The sequence below is a fragment of the Cataglyphis hispanica genome, chromosome 4, assembly GCF_021464435.1.
Source record: "Cataglyphis hispanica isolate Lineage 1 chromosome 4, ULB_Chis1_1.0, whole genome shotgun sequence".
Lineage (NCBI taxonomy): Eukaryota > Metazoa > Arthropoda > Insecta > Hymenoptera > Formicidae > Cataglyphis > Cataglyphis hispanica.
The window spans coordinates 952918-972435 of NC_065957.1; the positions used below are offsets into that span (position 1 = coordinate 952918).

Genomic DNA, 19518 nt, shown 5'->3' on the forward strand with positions numbered 1-19518 from the left:
GCTCGTTGGAAGGACGCATGTCTGTGAATTACAGACCTAATAATATAATGAAAGAGCATCCCGCTTGCTAACATTGAGATTGCTCATAGTCCCGATTGATTACGTTGCGATTGTTCACGTTGCAGCAATTACTGTTACATATAGGTCTTTTTTGTGCGAAGTGATTAATTCTCAATCGTTCGGTGCTTTCAATGTGCGAAGCAAAATCTACAATTATATAATTTTACATATATTTATATAATTTTACATATAAAGTTCCATCGCATGAGCAACTGTAACGTTAGCAAACAGATATCATTCGTGCATGATTACACACTAATCAAACGCGCGATTCACCACATATACCTGTTAAAGGACAGTCCTGTGTGCATGTATTATAATTGCTGTTGGATTTTATTTAATAATTCCTCTTTTGTTAAGCGTCGCAGAAAAAAATCAGGACTTTTCGGTTTATTTCTCGTCAAAAAAGAATGCTACATAATTGGTAAGCGCGAATTACGAAACTCTCTCTATATATATATCCTCATTTGTAAATATCTTTCCACATAGATTGAATGTTCGGAGAAACACTCGCAAACACGTGGCGCATTATTATATTATTATTATTATTATTATTATTGTTATTGTTATTATTATTATTATTATTATTATTATTATTATTATTATTATTATTATATTAGTGTTATTATTATTATTATTGTATTTCATAATCAGTTTTTACTAAAGGAATTTCTTCACAGAAAAAGGATGTACTTTGTGATGGCCGCGCCGGATTTTTCGCTAAAAATTGTTTTTCGCTTGTATATTGTGTGGTTTAGATTTACAAAAACTTAAAGGAAAATCGTATAATATATAATAGCCTAAATTATTGTATTATCTCTCAATGTTAAGTGTAAGATTGTACGCGGACTAAAAAATTTTAGATTTATCTATCAGAAAATTTATTTAAGGAAATTTCTTTGCAAGATATATTACATCTCTCTTTCTCTCTCACACACACACACACACACACACAATAATTTCATTCTATTTTTTTATGTCAACAATAGCGCTTATTGGTTTTTGAGTCTAGCCAATGCCGTATTTTTTTCTGATTGTATCATAGAACACACACATTACAATAGCGTAATTTAAAAGGCTCTTACGAAAACGATCCTGCTTTTTTAATATGCATCTTTCTATATTTGTTATTTCTTTCTTTCTTTTTTCTTTTTTTCTTTATTTGATCGTGAAGGTAAATCGTAAGATCAACGTGGCAGGGTCTACGAAATCATTGGTTATACCATTGGCATGCTACATAATATAAATTATTATTATATTTGTATGTGTATAATTCTCAAATTTTTTACATTCCGCAGCAGTTAGTTTTTTATTTTGGCTCGCATATCCGCGTACTGTAATCTGTTTCTCTGCGTTTCTCTCGAGTACGACGATCCCTCACTGCCGATCGTGTCCTAAACGTGTGCGATTGCATGTAAAACACTAGGTCCAAACTAAGCGAACGAGCACAAAAAATTATAAATGACCAGTACCAACGAACGAGTGAAAGTTTATTAATTAATATTTTTTATTTCCTTTAAATAATTCTTTATAAAAATATTTTTATGTAAAATAATTCCTTATAAAATTGTTGATTAAATAATGTTTCTTCCTTGATATCTGCTGATATTTATTATCGTGATTGTTCGCTTTGTCTATATCCGGCTTAACACATGTCATGTAATGAGAAAATGTGACGAGACATTGCGAGCTTTAATGTGTTCGACTATGTATCGACTTGTTGTGCTTTTTTGTCTGACTTGTATAAGCGTGATGAGATTATTGTATTTATACTTTATCCGCGAATGGCAGATCTATGACTAACGATTAAACAAGTTTCTCGCATTACATACTGTAGATTTACTTATCACACATCTATAGAAGCGATACACTTTCGAAACAAGTAAAAAAAAAAAGATAGACATATACATCGCTACTATTTCCCATTAATTCACGTTTGTAAGTAAATGTATTACGAGCATTAAAGCCTATTAATTAAGATATATTCAATACAATTATATAACATCCTATTTTAATTAGAAATTGTCCCTACTGTTTTCACCAACTTTTGTAGGCAAACATATCTTTGTACAAAAAATGAAATCAAGTCCCGAAATCTGTAGTGAATAGTGCGAAGCAGACAAAGAATTTTGTTATATTGCCATCATCATTATTGTGTTTTGTTTTTACGAACATTTTATGGCTTTTAAGTTTTATATATATATACATATATATTCAATACAATTATATAATATCCTATTTTAATTAGAAATTGTCCCTACTGAATAATATATATTACTATATATTACTATATAAATATATATATTACTATATATATATATATAGATAATATTTGTTAAATATTCGAAAAAATGTGTGTAAAATTCGATAATATTTGAGAGATTAAATTCGTCTTCTTCATAAATCGAATCTAGACATAATTCTCTCTCTCTTCGTAAGAATTATCATACATAAGTACTCGAGAGATATATAACGATAACGAAAGTATAAGATAATGACTCGCATTTTATAGGCATTATAATTATATCTCTCATGTATCTGACAAAGCCATTTATTTTACAAATCCACTTTACTTCAAATTTTTAATTTCTCATCATTATATATTTTAAAAGTTTTATGTTACGCCCAATTTATTTATGATAATGCATGCACGCACGTGTACATCAATGCATGATTGGTATTTTGAAGATAGATAGATTGGTTTGCTCCCCAAAAAGTAATGACAGAATAATGACGATGAATTGATTTAATTGATGAGCTAATCCTTTTGATGTGTATAGCTTTAATATATAGAATAAGAATCATCTACACGAGAACAAATTGTATTTTTAACAAGCTTTATTTTACAGGAAAAAAATATTTTTTTTTCTTAGCATCTCGCACTTATGAAAAATAGCATTATTATATCTCAAGTTTTTTAATTATTTGATATTTGTTAGTATTCCGTTATATCTCATAAAAATATTTTAAAATCAAAGAGCTCGAGCATCTCTCTCTTGCGAATATTTGTAATTATTTAATTTGAAATATTTTTGATTTATATATTTTGATTATTAAAAGATAATACACGCATTGCAAGACTAAAGCAGAGACTGAATATATGTATATTAAAATAATTTCGTTAACAATTATATGCCGGTATCTGTATAGAATATCGTATATATACCTTCATCTTTATAAAACCGAAATGCTAAAAACTTTTAATTATATTTAATTATATCGATTAAACTTAGATTTAATTATATCGATTTAATCGGTTAAATATCGATATATAATAAAACTTTTCATAATACCGGCATAATTTTTTATCAGTATTATGTACTGTCAATGTGGTATTATTATTACATCAATATTATCTAATCATTCAGATTTATAGTGTAGTTTTAATGTGTTTTGTAAAAAAAAAAAACATAATTTTTTAATAAAATTATATCAAGAACATCCATACACATACTATAAATCTGATTGATATAATAATATCGATATACAGTATAATACAATAGTAGTAATACTAGTAATATCCAATTTTTTTACTTATTACATTATTGTTGAACATCAATAAAAACACACAGACACATATCTTGACCTTTAACGTGACATATCTTTTGAGATATTTGCGACGGTCATGTTAAATATATTTCATCTTGTAGAAACGTCATCTGGTTATTATACTAATCGATTTTTATTTTGGTTATTATAGATGTCTCAGAAGATATTACACAATCACCATACAATACTTAAATAGTATATTCTGTAGATAAAAAAGAATCAAAAATTTGGGTACAAAAAATATTTATAGATATTAATTATTATTATTACTGTTTTCTAGTTTTTTTGTTCTCTTGAAAAATGTGCAATGAAATTCTGCAATGTTAATAAAAAACAATACAATTTTTAAAAAATTAAAAAATTAAATTAAATAGAAAGTATAGGCAATTTAATCTTCTTTTTTTATTTATTAGAACTATTACTTTCTTGATTTATTAAAACTATTAATTTTACTTTCTATTAATTTTCTCTTACTCGACATGAAAAACCTGGCTCAAAAATTATAATAATAAATTGATTTCTATAAAAAAAAAAGAAATACTTCTACGATTAAAGCAAGAAGCTTTCTCAAAAAAACATTATTAGATTTAAGAATTTTATTTAAATATAAAATAAAATCCTATTCAATATCAATATTATTTGAATAGTATTATCTAAAAGTAAATATTTTGCGTATAATAAGTATAGCTTATTACAATAATCAATTTGTTAATATTATGTTTGTTTACATTTGTTAATATTTGTTAATATTATTTGACCGCTATAGTATACATAGTACACTAAACATACATAAGGAATGACAAAATAAAATCAATTGTATATTGATACGCATATAAGTGTAATTAGGGGCCGCATGAATTTCATATAATATTGTTGGCCAAAATTTTAGTTTCTTATAAATCAAAAACTATTGTGACCTCAATATTTCCGTATTAAAATTTTTGAATCTATTTTATTTTCAAAACACGCTATTAAAGTATTATATGTATAATAATTATGAGATATCCTATAAAATAATAAATTGCCGGTATATAAGTATTAGAGTTCTTTATATTAATTTTAATTTTTAGTTTAGAGTACAAATCCCTCATTCTTTTATTTTTTATGCCAATCGTGGAATGATACTTGATGTTTAGTGAAAAGCAAATGCCCCATCAATTCCTTCATAAACATAATAAATATAGATTGCGCGTATATCGATCAAGCGCTGCGCTAAAGAAAGTTACGTTCCTTTGAAAGAATGTTGTAAGTGAATGTACAATTGTAACATTTATCCTGATTATAATATTAATATTATTATATTTATCATAATTATCATATTATTATTATTATAAATTATTATATCATTGTTATACACTGTTACTATAGTCATTATTGTATATGTAATATATTCATAGATATACATATTGCATTTCTATATGTATATGTACATATTTACGCGCACATACCTAGTAAGAAAAATGCGCGCAATATGAGCAACACATTTATTCATGTCAGGGGTTGCTAACGAATCCGGCATCAGTTTATATCAGTCTGCATGAGGCTTATGATCTGCCTATTCACAGGATCTGACAGCAGATTGATCGGATCAAAAATCAAGCAGGATCAGTTAAAATATATAACTTGGCGTGCCATACGTTATTATTTTATTTAAATGGCTAAGAGATGAAGATGCTATTCGGTTTCTGCTGCCAATCTGCAATCAGATTGCGCGCATGCAGATCCTGCTCGGTTTCTGCCAAATTCAATTTACCAACTTAATCAGTAATAACAGCTCTTTTACCAAATTTGTAGCCTTTTTACGGACAACAATTTGTAGCAAGCACTTGGCAAGACCTGCCTTCGATAGACTTGGCTACCTGGGTATATATATATATATATATATATATATATATATATATATATATATATACACATTTTTGCATACAATATAAGGCGAGCGATGACGATCTCGTCTAGGCATTAGCATTTCTACCTGATATATACATAATACAACCTAGGTAACTTTGGCAGTATGGACGAGTAAAGAAATTTTTGGAAAAAAAATAGTTATTCGGCGTTCCTATATACGAGCGAAATTACCTAATTATCATGTATTTTTGTTTGTGCTTGTAATATTTGTAACATACGGTTATATATTAGAGAAAGAAAAGAGACGAAACAAAGAGTTACAAATCAGCAAGTTTTTATAGAACACAAATATGGGAAGAGAAAACATATATTTAAAAATATGTTTTATTTACTTCGAATAAACGTCGAAGTTTCGTACATCCAGCTGAAATTATCTCTCGAGAAATGCGCGAACGTCGTATATCTAGGAAATCTAATTTATTTCAAACCTAATATTTAAGAATTAATTGATCTAAATGTCGATCTTGTGTGATGTGAATTTTAGCAAAATATTGAACTAAGCAAGTGTAATTTTAACAAATAATTACCTTCGCACGTATAGCGAAACTGCGCAATAATTGCACTTATAATTAATCAACTATTGATATCGTTATGCGATCAATGGGAAAAATGGAATCAAGTTCTTAATATGTATCATTAAATCTAAATAAATTCATTATCTAAGTATTGTTTTATTAAACTCGAATAATACCAAAATATTTATTATGATAGAATATTTATTATATATTAGTGTATGTATATATATATATATATATATATATATATATATATATATATATATATATATAGTTACCCAGACAGCATAAAAAAACTAAAAAACATCTTAATAATATCTAAAGAATAAGAAGTCTTTAAGTCGTATTTTAGATATCTTGTAGAGGGGTGCTGTCTGGATATAGTTTTTTATGTAAGTCTCTTTTAGTTAATGATTTTTTTACTTTTATTAGAATTTTAAAATCAGAATTATGTTTTTTAATTAAATGATTTTATTAATATTTTATTAATATTTTATCCAGTAATAATTAGAGTATTGTACTCCAGAAAGTATTCACAAGAAATTCAATGATATTTGCAACATACTTGGTCCCATTCTTCTTTAGTTGAATTTAAGATTACATTCCCGATTATAAACAAAAAATGCGACAGCTAGATTTTGATTGTGTATTCAAAAATTAATTTTAATCTCGACCGAACCATTGAACTCTGTGTTATACTAGAGCTAGGGAAGGGGAGGGAGGGGGCTTCTCCTATCCTGCAAAAAATCGGAGCCAGAATTAGAAAGGGACATGTATATTCTTGAATGGATCTCTATCTTTTTTTACATTTTATATCATATGAATTAAAAATATTTCTCACAAGATATTTAGTAATAAAAGTGATACAACGGTACATAGGACTGGAAATCTTTAGGAAATGTTTGCGTTCTATTTATGAATTCAGATAATAAAATTGGAAACGATTGTAAATCATTCATTTTTCTTTCAATATTTTTCTTTCAATTCATAAAATGCATATGATGACAATATTTTTGACTATGATGATTTTGACTATGTATATCAATCAATCAGCGAATTCCTGACAAAGATCCATTCAGCGTGCATGTATTTTTTTTCTACGAATGAAGTGAGTTGCTCCTCTTAATAGCTCGCTCCAGTATGTTACAGAGCTCAATGAGCCGGAAGCATAAAGCTCGCTATATCGCTCTTTCCGACTATGCTGTATTTTATCGCTATGTTTCAGGCAGATCCGCGACAAAACGATCGAATAAACGCGACCCCATACAACAAATCGTTGAATCGAAAAGTTTCGAGAAAAAAATCATTCTTCACAAATTTAGGCTCACATTTCCAAATTTTAAATCGGCGAAGGAAGACAATTTCTTTCCTCTGGAAAGAATATGAAAATTTTCAGATCAATATTTATTTTCAAAGACAGATCCGACGTTCAATGTCATGGAAATTATAATTTATTTCGATCCTCTTTTAATTCACCAATTTCTTGCAGGGATCGCATTTAGTTACAAGAATAAAAAATTATTGATTTTCTCTGCTTTCTCTCTCTCTCTCTCTCTCTCTCTCTCTCTTTCTATCTCTTTCTTTCTCTCTCTGTCTCTCTCTCTCTCTCTCTTTCTTTCTCTCTCTGTCTCTCTCTCTCTCTCTCTCTCTCTCTCTCTCTCCTCTCTCTCTCTCTCTCTCTCTCTCTCTCTCTCTCTCTCTCTCACACACACATCTCGGTATATCTATATAATACTAAATATTATTAGATATTATTGAATCTACGGATAAATAAATAAAAGATTGATCACAGTTTTGTCCTAATGTTCATAGAGAAATAAAAACAAAGAAAATATATACACATAAGCACGTACAGCTGCCCATAGTCGAACTATACACGTTTCGCGCACCATGTCGATCGAAGATTTTCGATTATTATTTATTATTATCATTGTCTGCCTGTTTCGAAACTATATGGAAATTAAAATTATATAATCACTAATATCATTATTAATAAATTTATCTAAATGGTAATAAAAATTTCAATTCTTGCTCAAGATTTGAATTTTTTTCTATTTCCTCGATTTAAAATACACAATGATGTGGATTAAAAAATCTACCATATACAGATTCATACCGACAAGATATTATTTTAGTTTAGAATATAATACATATATTATTCTTAAATTATTCAATTTTTTATATATCAATTTTTCAATACAGCACAGAGAACATTGTAGCAATATTGCGACAACACATAGTAACATTGCCATATAATTTAGTGTAACATTGCAACATTAGAACAATATTGCTGCAATGTTCTTTGCTGTATGGATGCTTAGGCTTTATATATATTTGAAATTCCCTTGGAGATTCTTAGTTGTAGAAAAAAAGTTTCTAGCTATGACGAGATCAGCTTTCCAAATTATTTAGGATAAGATATATGAGATATATGCTTCATCTCAATCAAATTTTGGATATATTTTACATATTAATTGACAATGCTCTTCGATAATCCTCCCCTTATCAACGATTGAGCCCCAGCATGATTAATAATAACAATTTATTAAAACAAAATTGCGCATTCTACTGACGTATATGCGTATTATAGACGTATTATAGTCGATTTATGAACGGAGATTTATATTCAACAAAGATTCTTATAATATGTGCGTTTAATAAAATTTAAATTAAGAGACAATGTTTGTGTACTGAGAATTTTTAGGATAAAAAAGGTCAAAGACCATTGATAAAATTTCATCGATGTCTTGATACCCAGACAGCACAAGAAACTCAGAAGACATCATAAAGATCTAAAGAACAATAAGACGTTTAAATCGTCTTTTAGACGTCTTTTAGGAGGATGTGCTGTTTGAGGTAGATTACAATTAATCGTCTTAAGCGTTATCAAGGATAATTCAGACATAACTTGTAAATGCGCGATCCTTTTGTACATTTCTAAGACAATCGTTACAGTCCTTATATCTATAATTCTTATATGATTATTTATAATATTAGTATTATATAAAATAATTTTTTTAAATATTATTTTATTATTATGCTATGCATCATTTAGATTTTTAATTTTATTACATGTACATTTTTTTATATTAAATCAGATTGTTATTTTAAATATTATGTATATATTATATATATTTTTTTTTCCCAGTAAAGAGTATAAGTGCTTCTTTCATATCGTTAATTGGAAATATTGATCCGTGAAATCAAGAACTATAATATATTGTTATGCAATTATTGGGTGATTTAATTTTACAATGCAAATAAAGAAATTATCGCATTCGAAAAATTCAACAATCCAAATTTTTGAACTATAATTTAATCGCATTGCGCATTATATTTGTCATTATTTTTTAGAATTTATTGCAAAAATTCTAACAGATATCAAATTATTAGCGCATGGACAAAAAGGATCGACGCCGATGGGATTCAATAATAATTCTTCTCTATGCGTTCGTTTATACTTTTATTATATAAACAAACTCTTCTTGATAATACATAATTGTAAAGATATGTCGTTAACTCTTACGTGTGTAAGAAAATGTTCGTCTAATAACTGCTTTACCAATATGACTATATTAAAATTGCACAAGCGAAAGATAATACTACTACTATGAGATGTGTGCGGCGTAACGGTTATCAATCGTCACTCTCTAGTATTCTCAATATTTCTCATAAATCTGCCTCAAACCTCAAATAAATACAATTACTATTATTATTATTGCTTTAACTTAAAGACCTGATATAAAGGCACCTGTTACAGCTAGCCTTATAATAGAGATTTTTTTTAATGTTCTTTTAATGTTAATCGCATTGTCCTTTTCTAATATATATAGAATTAAATTGTATTGCCGATTTCATTTCTTATTATTCTTTAAATTTCATCAATAAATTGTAAATAATTTACATAATGAAAAGTTGACCATGCGATTTACAAAATATTTGTGCCAGCAGTAAAAAAAAAAGAAACATCCTTCTTGAGCATTGAGCTACAATCCAATACTATGTATTCTTTTTCTTGAGCATGAAATATAATTCTACAAAATTTTACGAAATAATATTTTATTTCCGATATATAATAAACATTCATAAAATTATAATTAAAATAAATGATAACGTCTATATATATGAGATATTATATAAAAACTTAAAATCTTAATAGTTTCTAATTGCACGAGAATCTATTTTTTCCTTTCTATCTCAAGAATATCAACATAAGGTCGTATTGTTCTTCTGTTTAAATTACTATTTTTCTTACATCATAATAATACATGATAAAATGAGCATATGCGAACAAAAGTTTTTTTTTTTAATCTTTGATTAGCATATTAATTTTGCACCGTTTCTTATTTTATTAGAAACAACCACTTTGTAAAATATACGAGATGATAATAATATAAATTGTTTAATAAGTAACACTCTCATTGGGATTAACGCGTATTGCAATAATCATAATGTTAAATATAAAAGTACAGTAAAATTCTGTACAGCAAATTCTTTTTTTCAACACATTAAACAATATGAATTCACTATAAATTCCATGTAAGATATTGCACATAAGATAGCAAAAAAATAATGTAGAATTCGGTATTTAAAAATAGAGTGTACCAGCAAAAAAGTTTATCCTAATTTAGTGCATTATTATAAATTATGTACAAATATCTGGCGATGTTTGCAAAGCGACATCAGATATCTTATCGATATATCGATATTGAAATTCGACATTAAAAAATTAGATTTTATATATATGTCATGTCTTTTCAAGCCAATCAAAATAAAACATTCAATGGTTGATTCGATCGATTAAGAATTATCGTAGTCACAATTTCCCAACTGATGTACAAGTTTTATTTATATTATAAGTTAGCACACGCACACACACACACGCATTGATAATATCGTTCAAGGTTTAGTTACTTCGTACTTCGCTGTTCCGTCTTCTGTTGCGGCTTCGACCTACAAAATAATCGATATTGCGCAATTTTGTTATATAAATAAACAAACAACAGAATGTCATTTTCTTATATATATTTAATAATGTTTATGTGTTTTCTATTTGTCGGATATAAACACACAAACAAAAATACATAATCGTAATTTTGAATGTTATAGTTTTAAAACGAGAAAATTATATAATTATTTCTTTTATTATTTAATTGTTTTATCTTCAATTTTGAGTTTGTAGCTTAAGAAAAAATTTCAAAAATTAGATCAAATTATTTGAGATACAAAAGCATAATTAAACATCAAATATTGTTTGTGCTTATATCTGTGTGCTTGCGCGCGTATTTATTAATGTGCGTGCGTGTACACACATTTTATATGCTATAAAAATATGAATAAATCAAGCAGCATCATCTGCATACAGTAAATAACAAAATATAAAAAAAAAAAACAAATGTACTTATTCTTGATGTGTATCCCACACATAAATAAATCAAAATTAATGACTAGTCACTATATTCTCCTCTTGTCAATTGGATAAATATATATCCAATGCATTCAGAATCGTGATAAATAAGCTTTTCATTATCCAATACAAATCATCATGTATTTTAATACTTGCGCACAACAATGGAAAACTCCGATATTTTTATATCTGATTTAATTTATCTTATGTATTCCACATATTATTATAGCAAACTATTGCACACACAAAAAGATCTTCAGGATATTCTATTATAAATTTTCACTACCTCTGCGTATTTGATTAAGGCATGCCAACATTCTGATCATAAAAACCGCAGGTACAGTTATTGTGTCTTTGGTTTCTTCCAACATAACGGCATTTCTCTTTTTCAACTGAAAATAAAATAAACGTATAAAATATCATGTCTATTTCAACTTTTTTTATAAGAAAGCCATATGTATGCTTTTCTTTATTTAAAATATACTATTACTTACATCTTCTGCAAACTTCTCGTCAAAATTCGACTCATCATTGATTGGCGCCCACAATTTCACATCATAATCAATGCCAGAAGTGGCTAACATTGGGAGATACGGATGTGGTTGTAGACAATTTACTACATGTTGATCCGCTTCCAATAGCATACAGAGTCTCGCCGTATCCCTCTCCCACACAAATACGTGACCGCAGTCACTACCCGACATGACGAAATTGTCGCCCCAAAAATTTGCTTCCTTAATCATAGTCCTAAAGAAACTAGAGTCAAAAGTGGAGGAAAGGCGAACAATCAGAGATAATTTGGCGGCATTAATATCGTACAGTCCGCCCAGTCCGCTCGGAGGCTTTTTCGGAACTACATGAGTCAATAATTTGGCGTCCGATCCGTCAGATATTATATGTTGATACATTTTAATTAAACGAAATCAAAGTTATCGTTATTCAAGGTAGCAACACTCAAACTTACCAAATAAATTTGACGTGTATATGACTATGAATTATTAATATAATCCGAATTATAAAAACATTCCTTCGTGCTTTGTTTTTTTCAGCTTCTTGATTTAATTATTTTAATATCTTGTTAATCTAATAATTAAAACTAATAGTTTCAATCTTTTAGAGTTCCTATTTCTTTACTGCAGCCATATTAAACTATGACATTACAAACGAAAAATCATATAAAATATTTTGTTTATAAAATATGTCGAAATTATTTCATATACCACTACTTGTATGTGATAGTAAATTGGTAAAAAATACCGAAAATTTCCTTTCTTTTTATCTTGCATTAAGTGCAGAATTCAAAAATAAAACATTACTTGTAATGCTCATTATCATTACAATCATAATTTTTTGGGATAACTGTATCGCTAAAGGCGTTATAAATAATTTCGTTTGTAATAAAAATAATTAACTTCGAGACATTTTTCGCTAGCAAGTATGAAATTTAGAATTTTTTTATTGTTATTTTTCAAACCTGCACATAATTTTCATGCAAACAAACAGACATAACAAACATTAAATTCTTTTTAAAATTAATAAACAAGTAATTTATATGATTTCTCGTTCTTGATAACCTATAATGTCGATATAAAATCAGAAACCTTAAAAAAATTTTGTACAAACTATCCACTCGAATTTAGAAACATATACATGGGCTATTCAGAAATCTCCGATAAGCTTGTAAAATAAAACAAGAAATAAGAAAAACATTTTATTAACTCAAAAGTTACTTATGTATATATATATATATATATATATATATATATATATATATATATACACTATTTTTCCAAATAATCATCATTTTAAGCATTTCTAACATGATATAATTTATATGCCCTCATCAAAATACAGTAGTGTCGATTTCAAATTGAAATCTCAGCCAACTCCTAGCACTGCTCATCAGCTTCTCGTTGTCCTCGAATCAATGTGTTCCTAATCCCTAGCTACACTTTCATGTGTAAACAAATAAAAATCACTCAATGCAAGATTCAGGCTGTAAAATTCCTATCGGAACTTCTAAAGCAGTACAATGAGAGTTCGAACACCCATCATATAGTGTAGGCCTTGCAAAGAGTAATTTTCATCCATTCACACACATGAAAATGTGGCTAAAAACGCAACGATTCAAAAGCAATGAAAAACTAATAAGTAATACTAAGAATTGACTAAGATTCCAGTTTGGTGGCACTGTGCTCTGATGAGAGCATATAAAAAATTGTGTTACGACAAGTGCCTCAATTCGAATGGCATTATGTCAAAAAATAATGTATATATGTAAATAACTTTCATTTATAATAAAATTTTTTTCTGTTTCTTCATTTGAGCGTAACGAAGATTGATTTCTGAATAGCCCTCATACTTCATACATCATTCTTACTATTGGTTGAATTATTATTTGATAAATATTATTAGGATAGAATCAAAAATAGATCATACCTTGCGTTTCTATGACCCATGTACTTTTGTTTCACACAAAGTTCCGTCAAATACGCATCATCAAACGCTTCGTGTTCTTGCGATGAACGAACATTAGCAATCGCTTCATCCATCTCTGCTTCAATTGGATTCAATAATCTGCAAATAATTACTAAAGATAAAAAAAAGATGTCAATTCTAACAACTCAAATAAACAAGTCTATCAAAAACAGATCTTTCCAATTATCTGCTATAAATTGTTATTAGTAAAAAAACAACAAATTATCAATAAAAAAGCTACAAATTTGGTACAAAACAGGGTTGTGCCATAGATTTCAAATTACGTTTACGTAAATTATTTACATGAGCTTTACAGAGATTTTCATGTAAACTGTGTTAATTATAAAATAAAATATCAAAATATGTAAGAGAAATAGTAAGTCGACAAATTGACGACAAAAATCGAGCAAGATCTACGCGCATGCAATTAATAGATTTGCAATAAAAACGAATAAAAACGAGTAAAATTAGTAAAGTATTTGTTTCTTTTAACTTAATTTCTTTCTTGATTTCTAATATAATTCCAACTATTTAAATAATCTCTATCATAACATTTCAACAAACCTTTCATCTGATTGGACATCTTCATCATCACTGTCAATACATGTAGCTTCTTCAAATTCTGCAAAAATATGCAGAGTATACTATATTAAAATCTATAAAACAATTAACGAAAGTAAACAATAATGATATGTACTTTCTCTAACATCGTTGTAGTGATAGTTGCAATTATTGCTAGGACCTGCATCAACAGTACCATCATTATTACTTCCAGAAGGTCCTGGGAAAATAAACTGTTGTAGTAAAGTCAATGTATAAATACAATATCTAAAATTTTAAAAATCTTTGAAATACTCACCTGGATGACAACTGTCACGAGTCATTTCATCACCAACATCAAGCGATATTGTGGCATTGGTTGAACTTTTATCAGAATATATTAAACTCACAGCAGGTTCACTACCATGTCTATACATTTAATTATATATATTAATTTTTTATGTCTATTTTCACATATTTAATTTTTGCACAGTCAATTATATATATACATTAAAATTTCAATGAAAAAAATATTTTAAAATTATCTTAATAAGAAAAAAATTTTTTAAACATTACCTTTCAAGAAAATCATCTCTCATTGTCGTTAATCTATCCTGAAGATTCTCCATCATATTCTCCTGTTTGCTAGTTATATTAGCACATGAACCTTCATCCTTATTTCTGTTTTGATCATATACATTATTATGCTCGTTTCTGTCATGACTACTTTTAGATTCCGTGAAAGCAATTTGCGATTGCCTAATTTGACTAGATTCAGTTTTAGAAATATCATCGTTTACATTCGATGTATTCAGCAATACTGACTGGTTACATCCTTGTGGTTCTTCAATTTCTCTTGCTTGAAGTTTCTCAGTATTAGTCGTGCAGTTCGTATTTGTACTTTCGATTCTATTACTGTGCAAGCTTGTATTTTCTAAAAATAATACATTAATAGAATCAAACATCAAAATAAAATACTTAAGTAATCTAATTTTGTTACCAGTTGTTCTCAGATGATCACTCTGCTCTATATTCGATTCAACTGATTCATTACTTCTCTCCGCATTTAATTCGGGATTATTCTCAATATTTCGAAAACCTTCTTGTTGTTCAATAACATCTTCTAAACTGTCTTCACCACCACCACTCAAAGCAGCACGAGTGGCTGGATCATTCAACATCCTGCTAAGCACATCCGTCATTCTTTGCATCAGAGATGTATGCAAAATTGGTCTTGCCTGAGCGATTTCTAATAAATAATATACACAAGTGATATTGAAATTACTCAAATAATATATATATATATATATATATATATATATATATATATATATAGTGTATATGTATATGTATGTATATTAATATTATATAAGTATAAAAAAATTAGATATATCATAAAGTCGAAGTGATATGATATATGTCCATAAAGATGGTGTTAAATTAAGAATAAAGAGTTAATACAAAAAAAAATTGACACTGTTATGGCACAATTTTCACATATTATATTGTATTTGAATTATTTAATATCTAAATATTAATTTTTCTTCATTATGGCAAGCAAAACGTTGATTTTCAATTTTATTAGCAACAGCAAATATTTTTACATTAAATGTTTACATTTAATTAACTTTAATATATAAGTTTACCTGTACCACTGCGACGTCCTCCTTCTCTTTCTGGACGCGCATCAGGACCGGTATCAGACCAATCACCGCGAAGTCTTAAGCGACGAACTGGTTGAGACGACCTAACTGGATGTTTTTTTCCTTTTCCTTTTCCCATTGTCCCATCTTTTCGCAATTGCAAGCTGCCTTGATCCTGAATAATTAATTTTAAAAATAAATAATACAATATCAGGAATAAGTATTAATATATATCTTGGAAACAAATACATATTTAAATAAAATGGAACCAACATTGAAAAATAAATGTAAATAAATGTAATAAATGAAGTAAGTAAATGTTATTCCAAAATTATTAACACGTTACTTTGATACTGAATAAGTAGAGATGGTCGCTGCTATAGCTAACAAGAACATCTTGTCCATCCGGGCTATAACTGAGCGACGTAATTCTGTAAGAACTACCTTCAAATTCTGGGACAGTAAAGCTGCAAAGCGGTCTCACTAATTTTTCCGCGTCTTTCCAATCTGGAGAATATGCATACTACTGACTCTGCACCATTTTATAACGTATGTTATATTTCATATATTTAAAAATATAAAATTTACCGGTAGCTGATGTACTTAGAGTTCTTCTATCAAATATTCTTACAGTACTATCAGAACAACCAATCGCTATATGATGAGGCATTACAGGATTCACAGACAAAGCAGTCACAGCTCTTTGACATGAGATTAGCACATCCTAAAATAAAAATTTTATTAAAATAATTAATTTTATTAAAAATTAAAAATATTTCTGAATAGTATAATATAAAAATTGTAGCAAATAATACTTGCCTCTCTACATCTTACAGTGCTACATTTATCCTTCACTCTGAGATCAAACCATCTTACTGTCCCATCCTCTCCACAGCTTAGAAAACTATGTGGTTCATCAGGTATTGTCGCTATCTCATAAGTAGTACCAGTATGACAAGTAAATTGATTATGAAATGTTTCTTTTGTTCTCATCAGATCTGCAAAATATTGACAATTAAAAAAGATAATATATTTGCTCTCATTATCTAATTTACAATCGTACTTTATTAACTTTTACCTGTATACAAAATAATACCATCTCCACTACAAGAAACAATACAATGATCTCCACTATTAGGCAAAAACTTCGCGCTAAAAATATTTGCTCTGTGACTGGTTTTGTAAGCTGTTAATACCTTAAAAAGAAAAAAATTAAAAAATTAACACAGACACACAGTATTATCTCATGTCAAGTTCAAGAGCAACATCAGTAAAGCACCTTATACATATATATATGCGAGTCGGATAGTTGAGAGCACCTTAGATTATCAGACTTCTATAATGGCTAAATCAAGTAAATTCTTAATAGACTTAATCAATAATTTAAATCTCAATTATATAAAGTATAAAGAAAATGTCTTTATTTTTGCTCTAATGTAAGTATTCTATATATAATATGTGCTACCTACTTCTCTTTGACGCAATACTTTATAAAAAAATTTATTATTTTATATAGCAAAGTACATATATAATAATATACAATATATACATGTGTATATAAAATAACGAAAACATTTTCTTAAAATATTAGTTAAAGAAACAATAATTTTATCTAAATAATAATAATTTTAATCTGAATAATAATTATCTGAATAAATCTGAATAATAATTTTAACTAAAAATAAATTAAATGTTATTAATCAATAATTATCAAAATTGAAATTTGAAAAATCTAAATAAAATCTGAAAAAACTAAATAAAATACAAGGAAAAAATACATAAAGATACATAAAGATACAAAAATACATAAAGAAATTTTTTATTTTTCTATAAATATTGCATAATAAATTATGATATAATTGTTTCACTATTTCATATAAATATATTTTATGTTCAGAACTTAGTCAAAGAAAAAAAATTATTGTGAGGATTATCAAGCATAATTACATTATGGAACAGATGATTTTCAAGGGTAAAATTAAAAATAATCTTGGCACAATCTTCTTTAACAGTATCCATAAATAACAAGTTAAGAAAAGTAACAGAATTACTTCAGCAACAATATATGTATGAATTATTAACTGTACAGTAATACTCTAAAATTAAATTTGCATCATATGTATTACTTGCACTTCTATCAAGACAATTGGTACACATTAATGAAATCATTCTAAATATGAGTAAACGCAAAACATCTTTCTAATCTTTAAATCTTGTCAACCACATATAGGCTATGTTCCAAAATTCACTGCCAATACTGGAAATATATAGTTCACATAATGTATATTATAGATTTCCAGTATTGGCAGTGTATTTTGGAACACAGCCATAATAGAATATTTTTACATACCTCATATTTATGTGCATTAGTTAAAACAAGATGCTGATCATCACTCCCAGATAGTATCAATTCTCCACTACCATTCCAGCAAATAGAATTTACACAACCATTGTGGACTTTTAGTCTTTTCAGCAATGACATACGCTGTATCATCTGTAAACTAGCTGTAAAATTATAAGTCAGTGATACTTTTCCAAATACAATAACTCTAATAATGCATAATTTAATATGTTACAGACACAAAATTTTGATTTAACATGATAAAGTGTACAAACATATAATTATTTGTCAAATTCTTTTTTACAATTTCAAATAAATAATAACTAATACTTCAGTTTATGTTTATAACATAAAAAGACATTGTGTATAATTTTCTTTATAAAAATTATCGCGTACTACTACTATCTATGCATATTAAATTAAAGGATTACCTTTGCTGCTAGAATAAAGCTTTAACCTTGTACAATCATCATAGGGCTGATAATAGATATCGCGAAAGATGTTGGAGCGCATCTTGCTCATAGCTGGATCCTGATTGAATGTCTTCGAAAAAAATCTTATGATGTTACAAATCCTCTGGCTCGACCAGACAATATTCAACGGCTAAATCACACAACAGAATTATTGTCAAGATGACAAAATTCATATGAGATTCTCAATTTTTCAGAAATTTTATAGCGGAGCAATTACGCAGCAAAAGTTACGCCTCGATGCGACATGGCACACACAATACTAAAAATAAACATGGTAATACACGATAGTAAATTTACACGATATCATTCCGACCACTAATGTTCATCTAAAATCTCTCGATTTCCTTCAGGCACGGTATATATAGTACCGCAATTCTCTCGTCGGCACCTTTCATGAGTTTCACGTTGACGTATGCAAAAATGAACTGCACATGCGCGGATTTGAGGTAACCAATCATGCTAATATTTTCCATCTCACTACTCTTCCTTTCATAATTTCCTCTCCCTTTCTAACTTATTACATATAAACTACACACAAGTATACAGGATGAAGCATCTGACATTAGAACGTATATTATACAGGGTGAGATATTTGAAATAT

General features: G+C 27.9%; 1 protein-coding gene across 2 annotated transcripts; it reads right to left on the bottom strand.

Moving 5' to 3' along the window:
• Window positions 1-9485: 9485 nt before the first annotated feature.
• LOC126848922 (DDB1- and CUL4-associated factor 6-like) lies at window positions 9486-19240 on the bottom strand. Of its 2 annotated transcripts, XM_050590278.1 has the most exons (16): window positions 18876-19240; window positions 18454-18608; window positions 17182-17299; window positions 16923-17101; window positions 16692-16827; window positions 16450-16610; window positions 16107-16278; window positions 15461-15709; window positions 15037-15394; window positions 14780-14889; window positions 14618-14701; window positions 14485-14542; window positions 13882-14019; window positions 11937-12189; window positions 11729-11834; window positions 9486-10988 (listed from the first exon to the last, which is right to left on the bottom strand). In XM_050590278.1, exons 1-16 carry the CDS (start codon window positions 18964-18966, stop codon window positions 10942-10944), a joined length of 2415 nt encoding a protein of 804 aa, XP_050446235.1. In that variant the 5' UTR covers window positions 18967-19240; the 3' UTR covers window positions 9486-10941. The 2 variants fall into 2 exon arrangements, with proteins under 2 accessions (XP_050446235.1, XP_050446234.1); XM_050590277.1 differs by having other exon boundaries at window positions 15037-15709; window positions 18876-19017.
• Between the last annotated feature and the right edge of the window lie 278 nt (window positions 19241-19518).